General features: G+C 48.9%; 1 protein-coding gene across 1 annotated transcript; it reads right to left on the reverse strand.

Annotated features, from left to right (window-relative positions):
• Window positions 1–11,337: 11,337 nt before the first annotated feature.
• Window positions 11,338–15,574, reverse strand: SCGB1A1 (secretoglobin family 1A member 1). The gene is made up of 3 exons (XM_024255567.2): window positions 15,457–15,574; window positions 12,119–12,306; window positions 11,338–11,474 (listed from the first exon to the last, which is right to left on the reverse strand). The coding sequence occupies exons 1-3, from the start codon at window positions 15,509–15,511 to the stop codon at window positions 11,442–11,444; spliced, it is 276 nt and encodes a 91-aa protein (XP_024111335.1). The 5' UTR covers window positions 15,512–15,574; the 3' UTR covers window positions 11,338–11,441.
• Window positions 15,575–16,095: the final 521 nt, after the last annotated feature.

Below are 16,095 nucleotides of genomic sequence, written 5' to 3' on the forward strand. Positions count from 1 at the left end.
TGTTCTTGTGTCAGCCTTTGAGGTTTTCTCTGTTCCCTTCCCTGGCGTTGTAAGAATCCCTGGGAGAGTTGGCCACAGGCAGGAGCTTGCTGTCACTATTTTTTTTTTTTTTTTCAGTTTTCAGAGTCAGCGCATGACTGCTGCCTCCACATGATTGAGAACCCCCGCGCATTCTCTCCTTTTTTTCTTTGCTTTCTCCCTCTTACATCCCTTGCTCCCCCTCCCCTTTCTCTTTCCTCTTTATCTAAAAAAGGAGAAATGTAATCTTTTTTTTTTTTTGAGACAGTGTCTCACTCTGTCACCCAATCTGGAGTGCAGTAGTATGATCTCAGTTCACTATAACCTCCACCTCCTGAGTTCAAGTGATTCTCATGCCTCAGCCTCAGTAGCTGGGATTACAGGTGCCTGCCACCATGCCTGGCTAATTTTTGTATCTTTTTTTTTTTTTTTAGTACAGACGGGATTTCACCACATTGGCCAGGCTGGTCTCAAACTCCTGACCTCAAGTGATCCACCTGCCTCGGCCTCCCAAAGTGCAGGGATTACGGGGATGAACCACCTTGCCCGGCCAATAAATGTATTTTTTAACACGCCAATCGATACATTTCTTCAGGCACACGCCTTTTCAAAGTTTCCTGTCACTGGGGGTCAGTCTGAAATTCTTATTCTATGGTAGCAGATGTTAAAGGATAACTTTTGATTATCTGGTTAATATTTAACTTTTATCAACATTGATATTGCAAAATAATCAGGTCTTGAAATTTATCAAGCATGAAATGACTACCATTCAGATGGATTTGCGGTTTAAGAGGAATCCAGTTTCATAAACGAATCTCATCTTTTTTTTTTTTCTCTTTTTTTTTGAGACAGAATTTTGCTCTTGTTGCCCAGGCTGGAGTGCAATGGCGTGATCTCGGCTCCCTGCAACCTCTGCCTCCTGGGTTCAAGCGATTCTTCTGCCTCAGCCTCCCAAGTAGCTGGGATTACAGACACCCGCCACCACGCCCAGCTAATTTTTGTATTTTTAGTAGAGATGGGGTTTCTCCATGTTGGTCAGGCGGGTCTCAAACTCCTGACCTCAGGTGAGCCACCTGCCTCAGTCTCCCAAAGTGCTGGGATTACAGGGGTGAGCCACCGTGCCTGGCCAACTAATCTCATCTTTATCTAGAAACAGAAAAGCAGGGAACAACGGAATACAATGAACTTCAAACTTTTTTTGCAGCTTGGTTAGAACTTCCTGCCCACAGAACATATGAATTCCTCAAATGGGTCAGCCAGAGAGTAATGGGAGATCTTCTTGGGGGTCCAGGGTCATGTCTCAGGGTCCACTTGGTTATTGATGTGGTCCTCCTGGAAGCAGAGAGATGGAATAAAAAGGTCGAGAGGCCGAGGCGGGCGGATCACGAGGTCAAGAGATCGAGACCATCCTGGCCAACATGGTGAAACCCTGTCTCTACTAAAAATACAAAAATTAGCTGGGCGTGGTGGCATGCATGCGCCTGTAGTCCCTGCTACTCGGGAGGCTGAGGCAGGAGAATCACTTGAACTGGGAGGTGGAGATTGCAGTGAGCCAGGATGGCACCTCTGCACTCCAGCCTGGCGACAGAGTGAGACTCTGTCTCAAAAAAAAAAAAAAAAAAAAAAAAGATCTCAAGTCCCGTAATATACTTAATTTAGTGTCTTGGCTTCCATCTTGGTTTCTAGAGGGTCAAAAGTAGAATCCTGCTGCTGTGATCGAGAACTTGACGCAGATGTACATTCGAATGATTTATTTTCCTTTTGCTTTCTTGGGTTTTCTAATTTTTCTACAATGAGTGGCAAGATAACTAAAATGTGAATCATGCCTTCATAGGACTCACATTCCAGAGAAGGCAACAGTTACAAGCAAACATGCTACAGTAAGATAAATACATGATTTATCCCGCTGTAAATACATGCCCCAGATTAGGGGCGTGGAAGCTCAGCAGCAGAGAGAGCCCCTGAACCTCAGGGCACAAAGTGCTGGGTAGGGAGAACAGGGAGAAGGAGCCCACAGATTAAGTCTTGAAAGAATCTGAAGTGGGCCAGACTTAGCAAATGAAATACAGGATGCCCGTTAAGTGTGCATTTTAGATAAATAATGAAACAATTTTTAGTATAAGCATGTCCCAAGTGAGTCATGAAGGATGGAGTTTGGTTCTTCCAGTGACTTTGGGAAGGGAAAGCATTTCAGTCAGTGGGAACTGTTTCTGCAAAAGTATGGAAGTGTGAATGGCATGGATTTGTTGCCTGTTTCAAATGTGAACATCTGTGCCTTGACGTGAATTGACAAGCCTTACTCAGAGGGCAGTTTTATTTCCGAGCATCATCCACTGCTGCACCCTCAAAGTCAAGGGTAGGTGGGAAGCAGCAGGATTTGAGGCCAGAGTGGAAAGCAGGGCCACCATCTCCAAGAGCCTTTGATGATGGGTGAGGGGTTTGGACTTTATCCGACAGGGGACCGGGAAGAGGGAAGGATTTTAAGCAAAAGCATGAACTTCCTGTTTGATTTTTGGCAATCATGGGAAGGAAGTGAGACTAAAATCTTAGAGACTATTTAGGAGGCAGATTAACGGCCCCTCAAGGATCTCCACGTCCTAATCCCCAGACCCTGTGGATGTGTTAGGTTACCTGGCAAGAGAGAATTAGGGTTGCACGTGGATGAAGGTTTCTCATCAGCTGACCGTGAGATGGGGAGATTGTTTTGGAGTATCTGATGGGCTCAGTGTAATCACAGAGATCCTTATGAATGGAAGTGGGAGGCAGAAGAGGAGATCAGCGTTGGAGAGAGACTTGCAGAGGCTGCGCTGCTGACTTTGAAGATGGGGAAGGGGCCATGAGCCAAGTAATGCGGGTGGCCTTTAGAAAATGGAAAAAACAAGGAGACAGATTCTCCCCTGGAGACTCCAGAAAGAATGCAGCCTGCCAACACCTTGGGTTTTAGCCCAGTGAAATGCATTTCAGACGTCTGGCCTTCAGAACGAGAAGATCATAAATTTGTGTGTTTTTAAGTTATTAAGTCTGTGGTAAGTTGTTACAGCAGCCATAGAAACTAATGTAGAGGCTGTTTGCAATGATCCAGGTCACAGATGGTGAAGGCCTGGAATTGGCAATAGGGTCAAGAGAAGGGGATAAGGGCTGGGCACGGTGGCTCACGCCTATAATCCCAACACTTTGGGAGGCAGAGGTGGACAGATCATTTGAGTCCAGGAGTTCAAGACCAGGCTGGCCAACATGGTGAAAACCCGTATCTATGAAAAAAAATACAAAAATTAGCTGGGCATGGCAGTGTGCGCCTGTCATCTCAGCTACTCAGGAGGCTGAGGGAGGAGGATTGCTTGAGCCTGGGAGGCGGAGGTTGCAGTGAGCAGTGATCACGACCCTGCACTCCAGCCTGGGTGACAGAGTGAGACCCTATCTCAAAATAAATAAATAAATAAATAAATAAATAAATAAATAAATAAATAGATAAATAAATAAAAATAAAGGGATCAATTCCATGTAAGTTGAGATGGACTCAGAGACTGACTGGACGCCTAAGGTCAGGAGGTCAGGAGATCCCCCAGCCCAGCAATCCTTTCTCCTCTCCTGATGCCCCAAGGCCTGCTCCTCCTTCCACAGCTCCCAGGGAGCCTATGATCAAGTCTCTATCCTGTCCTAGGGCTGATTAGTACCTACTTTTGTGACAGGGGCCTAACAGGGAATTCTTTTTCATTTTTATTTTTGAGATGGAGTTTCATTCTGTCACCCAGGCTGGAGTGCAATGGTGTGATCTCGGCTCACTGCAACCTCGGCTCATTACAACTTCCGCCTCTGCAACCTCTGCCACTGCAACCTCTGCCTCCTGGGTTCAAGTGATTCTCTTGCCTCAGCTGTAGCTGGGACTACAGGCATGTGCCGTCACGCCCGGGTAATTTTTGTATTTCTAGTAGAGACGGGGTTTCGCCATGTTGGCCAGGCTGGTCTCGAACTCCTGACCTCAGGTGATCCGCCTGCCTCAGCCTCCCACAGTGGCTTGAGCCATTGCACCCAGCCCTAAGAGGGAACTCTAAAGGAAGCTCTGTAGGTGTCTGCCTCGTGGTTACACACACACGGTGGCTGTGAAACTGCCTTTGCAAAAATTACAACTGAGGAAATTATGACAGCGAAAGAGATCAGACCTAACCGACTCCATCTTCCTTCTAACCTTTAAGCTGTGCTTGTTCATTCCTGGGCATAGGCCTGAACTAACTTTGGGAAGGAATTCAGTTCATGTTTTGACTCTGAAACAAAATTGATAATAGCCATTTCCCTAAAAAAAACCCCCGTTCTTGCCTGTGGACCAGTCTGCCTTTGCAAGACTAACAAATTAGCTACAAGATTAGAAATTTAGTTTAGCGGTCATGCAGCCTCTGGCTCCAAGAGTCTGAGCCTCCCCAGATTGCTCCTGCAGATAACATCACTATTGTAAAACCTAAGATCAGTGCTTGAGATAGTTTGCAGACCCTGCACTTGATGGATCAGCTGACACCACCCAGACTGGTAATCTGGCTCAACCATTTCTGCCATCCTACCCAGGAACAGAAGACAGCAAGAAAACCACACTTCCACCCACTATGATTCCATCTCCAACCTGACCAATCAGCACTCCCCACTTCCCAAGCCCCTACCTGCCAAATTATCTTTAAAAACCCCGATTCCCGAATGCTCAGGGAGACTGTTTGGAGTAATAATAAAACTCAGTCTCCCACACACCCGGCTCTGTGTGAATTACTCCTTCTCCACTGCAATTCGCCTGTCTTGATAAATTGGCTCCGTCTAGGCAGCGAGCAAGGTGAACCCACTGGGCAGTTACAGTTATGGGCATATAACTGCAGGTATTTTAGGAGTTAACTAGACTCTTGTGATAAGCTGGGAATCCATTCACTTGATGGGGTAACAAATCTGAGTTCCAAACCCCCGGTTTATCAATTCCCAAGCTGGCAATCAATTCCCATGCTAGCTTAGTTGAATGTATTTTCAGATTTTTTTTTTTTCTTTCGAGACAGAGTTTTGCTCTTGTTGCCCAGGCTGGAGTGCAATGGTGCGATCTTGGCTCACCGCAACTTCTGCCTCCCAGGTTTAAGCGATTCTCCTGCCTCAGCCTCCTGAGTAGCTGGGATTTCAGGCACCTGCCACCATGCCTGGCTAATTTTGTATTTTTAGTAGAGACAGGGTTTCTCCATGTTGGTCAGGCTGGTCTCGAACTCCTGACCTCAGGTGATCCGCCTGCTTCGGCCTCCCAAAGTGCTGAGATTACAGGCATAAGCCACCGTGCCCAGCCTATTTTTAGATTTTTTTGCATGTACTATAGTTTTATAATTTTAGTTTGCTCATGGAAATATGTTGGGTGGCTAACTACTGATGATTCATCCTCACATTATCCCCATGTGCCTGTTGGTGTATTCTGAAAGTGCTTGGGAGGAACATCCCCTAATTACATGTTTCTGAATGCATTGTTTGTGTGGCCTCATCATCATCAATAAAACTTCTCTTTATCGTCTATCTGAAGCCATTTTGAGTGGCAGACACCCCTATGGTGATTACTGCCCACAAATCCCTTGGCATTCGAAAACAGCAGGGCTTGCATCAGCTGCAAACTAGACATAATTTTATCCACATCATCGTGATAAGGCTGATGAAGGCTGGTTTTGCTTCTTCTTCCTGCCTCATGAGTCATTTACAGATATTTCTGTCAGGCTAACCTCAACTGTCTCACATACCACTGCAGCTTTCCTACTGATCAATTAGTCCAGGCACATTGACACAAGCCCCTGGATTTTGCAACGTGATGGCGGTGTTTGATAACTACCATTCTGCTTTAGCTTTCCTCCAGAGTAAGTTTCCTTTGGTTGCAGGTTTCAGGGGTAACAGATACTTTCAAAAAGTTTTTCACTCAGATTGAGTTTTCTTGACAATGTGATCAAGAACTGTGGTCTTAGCCGGGCGCGGTGGCTCACGCCTGTAATCCCAGCACTTTGGGAGGCCGAGGCGGGCGGATCACGAGGTCAGGAGATCGAGACCATCCTGGCTAACATGGTGAAACCCCGTCTCTACTAAAAATACAAAAAAAATTAGCCGGGCGCGGTGGCAGGCGTCTGTAGTCCCAGCTACTCGGGAGGCTGAGGCAGGAGAATGGCGTGAACCCGGGAGGCGGAGCTTGCAGTGAGCCGAGATGGCGCCACTGCACTCCAGCCTGGGCGTCAGAGCGAGACGACATCTCAAAAAAAAAAAAAAAAAAAAAAGTGGTCTTTTCCTCCTTGGGGTCCTCAAAGGTATAAATGCTAAAATTACTATCATGCTACAAATACATTTGTTATTTTTAATCTTTTTTTTTTTTTGCTTTGATGAGTTTTTTTTTTTTTTTCTTTTCTGAGGCAAGGTCTTGCTCTGTCACCCCAGGCTGGAGTGTGGTGGTGAGATGTCAGCTCACTGCAACCTCTGTCTCCTGGGCTCAAGTCCTCCCACCTCAACCACCTGAGCAGCTGGGACTACAGGCATGCGCCACCACACCCAGCTAATTTTTGTAGGTTTTTTTTTTTTTTTTTTTTTTTTTTGTAGAGGCAGGGGTATCACTATATTGTCCATACTGCTCTCAAACTCCTGGACTCAGGCCGTCTGCCAGCCTTGGACTCCCAAAATGCTGGGATTACCAGCACTTTGGGAGGCCGAGGAGGGTGGATCATCTGAGGTCAGGAGTTCGAGACCAGCCTGGCCAACATGGTGAAACCCCGTCTCTACTAAAAATACAAAAATTAGTCAGGTGTGGTGGCGGACACCTGTAATCCCAGCTACTTGGGAGGCTGAGACAGGAGAATCACTTGAATCCAGGAGGCTGAGGTGGCACTGAGCTGAGATTGCGCTGCTGCACTCCAGCCTGGGCAACAAAGAATGAAACTCTGTCTCAAAAAAAATAAAAAATAAAAAATAAATAATAAATAATAAATAAATGCTGGAATTGCAGGATTACAAGCATGACCCATTGTGCCCAGCCTTGATGAGTTATGTTTTCAGTTTTTTCTTCACACAGCTCATGCCTAATGCCTCCCAAAGGCAGGAATGCTTATAGTTATACAATGGCCTCCCTGTGTTTTGGAGCTTAGCATATTCATAGTGAAAATGGCTGATTGTATAATTACATATTTATATAAAACCGGGGGGCATACCTTTTCTTTTTCTCCTCCTCTTCCTCCTCCTCCTCCTTCAAATGTAAAAATCATTCTTAGCTTAATGTTTGTTTAAAAATAGGCCACAGGCTGGGCGTGGTGGCTCATACCTATAATCTCAGCACTTTGGGAAGCCGAAGCGGATGGATCACCTGAGGTCAGGGGTTCGAGACCAGCCTGACCAACATGGTGAAACCCCGTCTCTACTAAGAATACAAAAAAATGGCCAGGCACGGTGGCTCGTGCCTGTAATCCCAACACTTTGGGAGGCTGAGGTGGGCGGATCACCTGAGGTCGGGAGTTCAAGACCAGCCTGACCAACATGGAGAAACCTGTCTCTACTAAAAATACAAAATTAGCCAGGCGTGGTGGCATGCGCCTGTAATCCCAGCTACTTGGGAGGCTGAGGCAAGAGAATCACTTAAACCTGGGAGGTGGAGGTTGCAGTGAGCCGAGATTGCGCCATTGCACTCCATCCTGGGCCACAGAGTGAGAACCCGTCTCAAAAAAAAAAAAAAAAAAAAAAAAAATAGGCCATAGCCTGAGCTTGGCCTGCCGGCCATAGTCTACAGGCCCATGCTATAATACACGAGTAACTGGTGTGAATAACTACACACAGACAGAAAAGAACCCAGTGAACGGTGCCTTCATTTCTTGAATTTCCTGCTTTCTGTCAACATGCATCACACAGATACGTGCTCTTCCTGCGGTTGCAATCAGTTTATCTTTGCATTCTGCTGTTTTGAAATTTAACGCCCATTTCTGTGGATCGGCATAGCCCACATTCTTGTGAATCACCCACAGTGATTCCTGCAGTGTTGTCCCCAGCCTCAAGCCTCTCTGCACCGTAATTGTGCTTCTTTTCCTCAGATACCTGCCTTGCATTGGCCCTGGGAAAATGTTTCCCTTGGCTGTGAATAGGCAATTAAAATTCTGAACCTTTTATGGCTCTGGAAGCTTATGTCATGAAACAATACTCATCCAGGCAGATGGCCCACCAGCGCAAAGGTATGTGCTTTAGGATGACCTGGTGAAGGAGAATGTGATGCCTCAGCAGGGAGGGAGTGGGGGAGGAGAGGGAGCCGGGCAGCCCCCATCAAGGCCCCACCCGAGGCAAGGAATCTCTTTTGGAGTTGCCAGTCCGCCGACCTGCTCCGGAATTTTTACAATCAGAGCCCTTCCTTCGTGGCTGACAATGAAGGGCACGGTGGCTTTCTAGTTTGTGTGTGTGAGTGTGTGTTTGGGGATAGGTGGACTTTGCTCATCACCATCATTTGGATTTTTGGCTCTGGGGATTCTGGAATTAGGGATCCCACCACCACCTGCAGGGCAGGGGTTGGGGCACGGGCTCTGGAATCTGGGTTGTGTGAGGAGTAATTGAGAGATTGTGAGGCCAGGCGCGGTGGCTCACGCCTGTTTGGGAGGCCGAGGCTGGCGGATCACGAGGTCAGGAGATCGAGACCATCCTGGCTAAAATGGTGAAACCCCATCTCTACTAAAAATACAAAAAATTAGCCCGGCATGGTGGTGGGCGCCTGTAGTCCCAGCTACGCGGGAGGTTGAGGCAGGAGGATGGCGCGAACCCGGGAGGCGGAGCTTGCAGTGAGCCAAGATCACACCACTGCACTTCAGCCTGGGCGAGAGAGCAAGACTCCGTCTCAAAAAAAAAAAAAAAAAAGAGAGATTGCGAAAGCACCTGCCAGCACCTAAGCAATCAGTAAGGGTTATTGGGTTGTGGTTTCTGCCTGGGGACTTTAAAAACCGGGCAGGTGGAGATCAAAGGCCGGCCCCGCCTGCTCCGCATGGTCTTCTCCATGCGGGCCATCTCAAGTTCCAGATTCCGTGGGCCTTGCCCTTGAAATCGTCTGGGAATGGAATTATTGCTAATCCCAAAAGGGCTGACACATCACTCCCTGGCAGGGTTCAACCCGGTGGCAACATGGTTTGTGTGGCTGCCCCTGTTTTCCCTCAGAATTCGGATTTTAAGACTTTCAAAATATGAGATTTTTATTGTATATACATATTTATTATTATTATTATTTTTTGGAGTGCGGTGGCACGATCTCAGCTCACTGCAGCCTCCTAGGCTGGAGTGCAGTGGCGCGATCTCGATCTCGGCTCACTGCAACCTCCGCCTCTCGGGTTCAAGCGATTCTCCTGCCTCAGCTTCCCGAATGGCTGGGACTACAGGTGCGTGCCACCACACCCAGCTAATTTTTTATTTTTAGTAGAGACGGGGTTTCACCATGTTGGCCAGGCTGGTCTCGAACTCCCGACCTCAGGTGATCCACCCGCCTCGGCCTGGGATTACAGGAGTCAGCCACCGCGCACGGCCGAGATTTTAAAAATTATACGGATGACACCAGATCCTCAGAGCCGGAGCTTTGGGTGCCTCAGCCCCGACAGCGCGTCCGCTCCGGGACCCTGTGGACGATGCTGCCCCCTAGTGGCCGCGGCGCACAAGGCCCGCCGGACCACGTTGCTCCATGGAGGGGCTCGGACTGGAGAGCTCCCTCTCTAACCCGCCGCCTCGTTCCGTGCCCTCTGCCGACGCCCTTCCGATTCCTGCAGCCCATCTGCAGTCCTCCACCTTTTTCTTTCTTTCCTTCTGAGACAGGGTCTCACCTCTGTCACCCAGGCTGGAGTGCAGTGGCACGATCATAGCTCACTGCAGCCTGGAACTCCTGGGCTCAAGAGATCCTCCTGCCTCAGCCTCCAGAGTAGCCAGGTCTACAGGCATGCGTTACCAGACTTGGCTAATTTATTTTTATTTTTGTAGAGACGGAGTCTCACTATGTTGCCAGGCTGGTCTTAAACTCCTGGGCTCAAGCCATCTTCCCACCTCAGCCTCCCAAAGTGCTGGAATTACAGGCATGATGAGCCACCAAGCCCAGCCAATCCTCCACTTCTATTTAGCTGCTGTGGATGATGTGGCCCAGCAGGGGGCTGGCTGCCATGAAACTGGCCGGGGATTTGGGGGTCTTTATATCCACATGGATGCATCTTTAGGATGAGTTCTATTCTTTGCACATTTTGCTCTAGAGCAATTTTAAAAACCAATCAGCCACATTTTTTTTTTTTTTTTTTGAGATGGAGTTTCACTCTTGTTGTCTAGGCTGGAGTGCAGTGTCATGATCTCGGCTCACTGCAACCTCTGCCTCCCAGGTCAAGTGATTCTCCTGCCTCAGCCACCCGAGTAGCTGGCATTACAGGCACGCACCACCACGCCTGGCTAATTTTTTGCATGTTTAGTAGAGACGGGGTTTCACCATGTTGGCCAGGCTGGTCTCGAACTCCTGACCTCAGATGATCCACCCGCCTCGGCCTCCCAAAGTCCCGGGATTACAGGCGTGAGCCACCGTGCCTGGCCATCAGCCACACTTTTTGAGCAGCCAGGGCTGTGTGGCTGGTACAAAGGTCTTAAGGTTGAAAGGCGCTTGGCTCATTTTAAAAACTGAGGGCAGGGAAGGTGGGAGTGTGTGTGGGGACTGAGCAGAATGAGGGAGCTGTGGGAAGGAGGGGGCACAGGAAAGACTGGTGAGGGGCCACTATCTATCGTCAGGATTTAGGATTTTACAATAAGAGCCCTAGAAAGCTTTGAAGGATGGGGAGGGACTTTGCACTTGAGAAGAATTCCTTTGGGTTGTTGGAGAAGGGATTGTGGGGACCCTGGAGTCTGGCTGGGAGCCAGAGAGGAGGCCCCGGGGGCTGTACAGGCAGGGATGGGGGTGTTGCCTGTGGACTTCGAGTGAAGGATTCCAGAGGCCCTGTAGAAGTAGCCTGGGTTGGCTAGAGAAGGAAGGATCGCGGATGCTCCTCAGACTGGTGCAGCCCAGCGGGGAGGATGGAGCCAAAACTCACTGAGATAGGAACAGACTCGGGCAGGCATCACTGGTTCTGTTGGACAGGTGGAGTCTGTGATGTTGAGTAGATGGTCTGATATAAGGGGAGGGGGCTTGAGCTCTGCTGGAGGCAGAAACCTAGAGGAAAGGAGCTTTGGAAGAGCACAGAGATTTCTGCTGGGATCCAAGGGCAGAGCTCGGCTGCTTTCCTTTTGTCCTGGCTCACCTTACCCTGACAGGGTCAGACCCCCCACCATAACAAGGAGACCAAAAAGACACAGGGGGCACAAAAGTGAGATGCTTATGGTTTATTGAAGAGAGCAAGGCTGGTGGGCGTGGACTCAAAGCATGGCAGCGGCAGAGGCTGGAGCAGTTGGGGATCTTCAGCTTCTAAATCCTAATTACACAGTGAGCTTTGGGATATTTTTTCCTAAAACAAATAGACAAAGAAACAGAAAAACCCAATACAAGAGTGAATGAATTGCATAGTTAGGCAGAGATGATGAGCCACAGAAACTTCAACATTAACCGAGAGGTGCAGTCAACTCTAGGAGGAACTAAGGTAGTAAGGGCTTGGATTGTTTCTCAAAAGCCTCTTACAAAATAGTAAGGGGAGGCTGGGTGCGGTGGCTCACGCCTGTAATGCCAGCACTTTGGGAGGCTGGGGTGGGTGGATCACCTGAGGTCAGGAGTTGGAGACCAGCCTGGCAAATATGGTGAAACCCCATCTCTACAAAAATACAGAAATTAGCTGGGCATGATGGCAGGTGCCTGTAATCCCAGCTACTCAAGAGGCTGAGGCAGGAGAATCGCTTGAACCTGGGAGGTGGAGGTTGCAGTAAGCCAAGATTGTGCCATTGCACCCAAGCCTGGGCGACAGAGAGAGACTCTGTCTCAAAAAAAAAAAAAAAAGGAAGAGGAGATGCCTAGAAAGATCACTGTGCTGCCTGCCTGGGGACAGTGACACTGACTCTCCTCTCTGGATTAGAAACAGGTCTGAAAACTGGGGCAACCCTGCAGCCCCATTTGGGGAAGCTACTTCTAACAATGTGTGAAGTGAAGGGTGCTGGTTACCATGAGCTTAATGATGCTTTCTCTGGACTTTTGGGGGAGGGTGTCCACCAGCTTCTTCAGCTGAGCCCCTGCCTCCCTCAAGTCTTGATCAGGGCTGAAAAGTGCCATGGCAGCCTCATAACTGGAGGGTGTGTCCATGAAGAGGGTTTTGATGACACGCTGAAAACTCGGGCAGATCTCTGTGGAAGCTGCAACACAGAGAAGAGAAGGCACATGTCTCCAGGCCCCCTTCCAAGCTGGCTAGCTCTCTGGCTGGGTCTGCCCAGATGCAAACAGCCAGGCCCATCAGCGAGAGATAGCAGCCTTTTCATCGATGGACTAGAGTGTAAGATCTGCTGGTGCTCTAAGAGGTTGCCTGTTTGGTGCTGTGCAAATACTTTCTGGGTTATGGCCAGCTTTTTGTGGATTGCCCGAGTCTTCCTTAGACTTCTTGGGTTGAGGTGAGCAAGGTGCCATTTTTCTTTCTGTTAGAGCTCAAGGCAGAGTATTGATAATAGAAGCTGCTGGCCTGATTTTTTAATGCAGTGTGGAGGCTGGGAAGAGGCCACTGAGAGTTTTGTTTCCCACCGGAAACTTGTCTCTCATCAGTGGTTAGGGATGCCCTGAGCCATGCTTCACTGGGGGCATGTGACAAATTCAGGCTCTGGCAGGAAGAAGTGATTGCAAGCCAGGCGCAGTGGCTCATGCCTGTAATCCCAGCACTTTGAGAGGCCGAGGCAGGTGGATCACGAGGTCAGGAGTTCGAGACCAGCCTGGCCAACATGGTGAAACCCTGTCTCTACTAAAAATACAAAAAATTAGCCGGGCGTGGTTCTGGGTGCCTGTAATCCTAGCTACTCGGGAGGCTGAGGCAGGAGAATCACTTGAACCCAGGAGGCAGAAGTTGCAGTGAGCCAAGATCTCGTCACTGCACTCCAGCCTGGGCAACAGAGCGAGATTCTGTTGAAAGAAAAAGAAGAAAGAAGAAAGAAAGAAAGAAAGAAGGAAAGAAGGAAAGAAAGAAGGAAGGAAGGAAGGAAGAAAGAAAAAGGAAAGAAAGAAGCCATTGAGATTGTACCAGCCAAACATGGGCCCCCGAACCTAGCCGGGAAGAGGTGTGCACATGTGCGCACCGGGCCCTGTGGCACACTCAGCTCACGGACAGAGCAGCCACTTGTACCACTTCATTGCCTTCAATACAGAGCTTCCAGACTGTGTTTTCTTCTCAGGTCCTTACAACCAGGAACATGGGGGAAAGTCACCATTTTCTACCTGCTGCTTGCCTCCATCTTCCCAGTGAGTCTCAAATCCCTTGTCCTTGAATTCTCTGCCTTCTGTACAAATTTGCCTTCCCTCCTCTGACTCTAGGGCCTCACTAGAAATGGCCACTCCAAGTCAGACCCTCTCCAGAACTTAGGTCCTTGATGTGTAACTTACTGTGTCACCAGGCAAGTCACTCTGTGTTTCTGTAGCTCAGTTTTCTCATCTGTAAAATGGGAACAATATCCCTACTTCATTTTATTTTTTATTTTTTTAATTTTAATTTAATTTAATTTTAATTTTTATTTATTTATTTGTTTTGAGATGGAGTCTCGCTCTATTGCCCAGGCTGGAGTGCAGTGATGCCATCTCGGCTGACTGCAACCTCTGCCTCCCAGGTTCAAGTGATTCTCCTGCCTCAGCCTCCCAAGTAGCTGGGACTACAGGCATGCGCCACCATGCCTGGCTAATTTTTGTATTTTTAATAGAGACAAGGTTTCACCATGTTGGCCAGGTTGGTCCTGAACTCCTGACCTCAAGTGATCTACCCACCTCGGCCTCCCAAAGTGCTGGGATTACAGGCGTGAGCCACTGTGCCTGGCCCAATATCCCTACTTCATAGGGTTGTTGTAAGAATAAAAAGAGAGGCCAGGCACGGTGGCTCACGCCTAATCCTAGCACTTTGGGAGGCCTAGTTGGGTGGATCACGAGGTCAAGAGATCGAGACCATCCTGGCCAACATGGTGAAACCCTGTCTCTACTAAAAATACAAAAATTAGCTGGGTGCAGTGGTGCGTGCCCGTAATCCCAGCTACTTGGGAGGCTGAGGCAGGAGAATTGCTTGAACCTGGGAGGCGGAGGTTGCAGTGAGCTGAGATCCCGCCACTGCATTCCAGCCTGGCAACAGAGCTAGACTCCGTCTCAAAAAAAAAAAAAAAAAAAAAAGGATGAAAAGAGATACTATGTGAAAGGGTGACAGTGATTGGCACATTGTGTGAAGTAAGTGTTAAATATTGTATGCGTGTGCACACAAATAGACAAATGCATCTCTGACCCACCCCTTAACATGTTTCAGTCCTATCTTGCTCAGCCACCCACCTCTGTACGCAGACAGCACTGAGATCTTCTAATTAATACACATTTCAGTCCAAAATGATGTCATTTTCTCTGAAAAACAAATAAACCTCTCTGCAAAATAGTTGTTCCTACTGCTTCTTGGTTTGGGTTTTCTAACTCCCCAGGGTCATAAAACTTATCTCCATGGGTGTTGTGAAGCTTTCCAAGTGAATTAATTGGAGTTTGTTTATTAAAAAATAACAACAGCATTTTCAGATGAGAATGGAAGAGGCTGACGCGAGTGAAAAACAGAGTTAGATAACCCAGTTCCCCAAAGACGGGGGATCTTGGAGAGAGCTGTGATTCCTCCTTTCTCCCCCTCTCTCCCTCTCTCTTTCTGCCCCTCTTCCCCGACAATTCTTTTCCTTTTAGTGACAGCAGCAACTACTCAGAGACTCCTAATCCCTTTTGCAGAGGACAGAAATGTTTAGAAAACTCCACTCTGGGTTGGCAGTTCCCCAAAGGGAAGATCTCTTTCTGGAATATTCCTCTGTGCCCAGAATGAGAGACCTTGTCTTGGGTTGGGTTTCTTGTGGGGTCACAAGTCCCTGCAGCTCCCCTTCCAGTGACTTCAGCTGCCAGCATGGAGTGGAGACCCCAGACTTGGAGGCTGCACCAAGGTCTCAGCATCTTGGAGTCTGTCCAGGTCTGGGATGAGGGCCTCATTATTCCTATGCTGGATGCACTCATCTTTATGGGGTGTTCTCCACTCCTCCCTCCAGGCTATTATATTCCCTGGGATGCTGAGGGTTGTTGGATATAGAAGATGGGACCCTTTTTAGGCTTCCTCACAGCCTGGGGCTCTCTCCAAGTTTCCAAGATGAGATTGCTCACCAGACCCAGTTTTCTGAGACTCAGCATGCCTAGGTCCTCCCAGCAGCTCCAGAGCAGGAATGGGCAGCTCACCCCTTCTTCTGAGCAGAACTGGGGGGTCCTGAGAGTTCCTAAGTCCAGGAGGGAGGGAAGAGTCTCTGAGCACTCACCGGAGCTGCAGCAGAGAGCCAGTGTGACCAGGGTGAGGGCGACAGCGAGTTTCATGGTGGAGGAGGGGGATGCTCTGGCCTGTCTCTGGTTCCGTCTCTGAGTCTGGTGGGCTAGTATGAGACATGCCCAGCAAGGTGCCTTTTATGTGCTCTAGGCAGCAGCGCCCAGATGGGGAAGGGCAGGGCAAGGGCTCCACGTAAGATACCGCACTATTTACTTGGCATTGGCTTGGTGGGATAGGTAAATATTCCCTTTTCTCAACCCAGTTTCTGTCCCCATTGAAACTGAGCTCACACAATGGGCCCCTTGGGGGTGGAGGGCCGAGCCCTGCCTGGAGGCAGTGAAGGGAACCCAAGTCAGAGGATGTGGAAACCCAGCTGCCTGTGTCACTCACTGAACCTGGGCACTGGGGCAGTCCAGATCAAGAGAAGCAATTGTGGAGCCCACCTGGAGAAACTGAGGCCCAAGGTTCCTCACAAGTGGCAGGGACAGGACTGGGACTAGGACTCAGGACCCTGACACTCCACTGGGCTCTTTCATAGGCTCCCCTCTGAGGAGGGCGACTGAACCTTAAGCCAGGAAAGTGACATGGTTCGGAGCATTGCTGTGGTCAGACTTCGGGGGCCCCTGGATTGAAG

The sequence above is a fragment of the Pongo abelii genome, chromosome 9 (genome assembly GCF_028885655.2).
Source record: "Pongo abelii isolate AG06213 chromosome 9, NHGRI_mPonAbe1-v2.0_pri, whole genome shotgun sequence".
Classification (NCBI taxonomy): Eukaryota; Metazoa; Chordata; class Mammalia; order Primates; family Hominidae; genus Pongo; species Pongo abelii.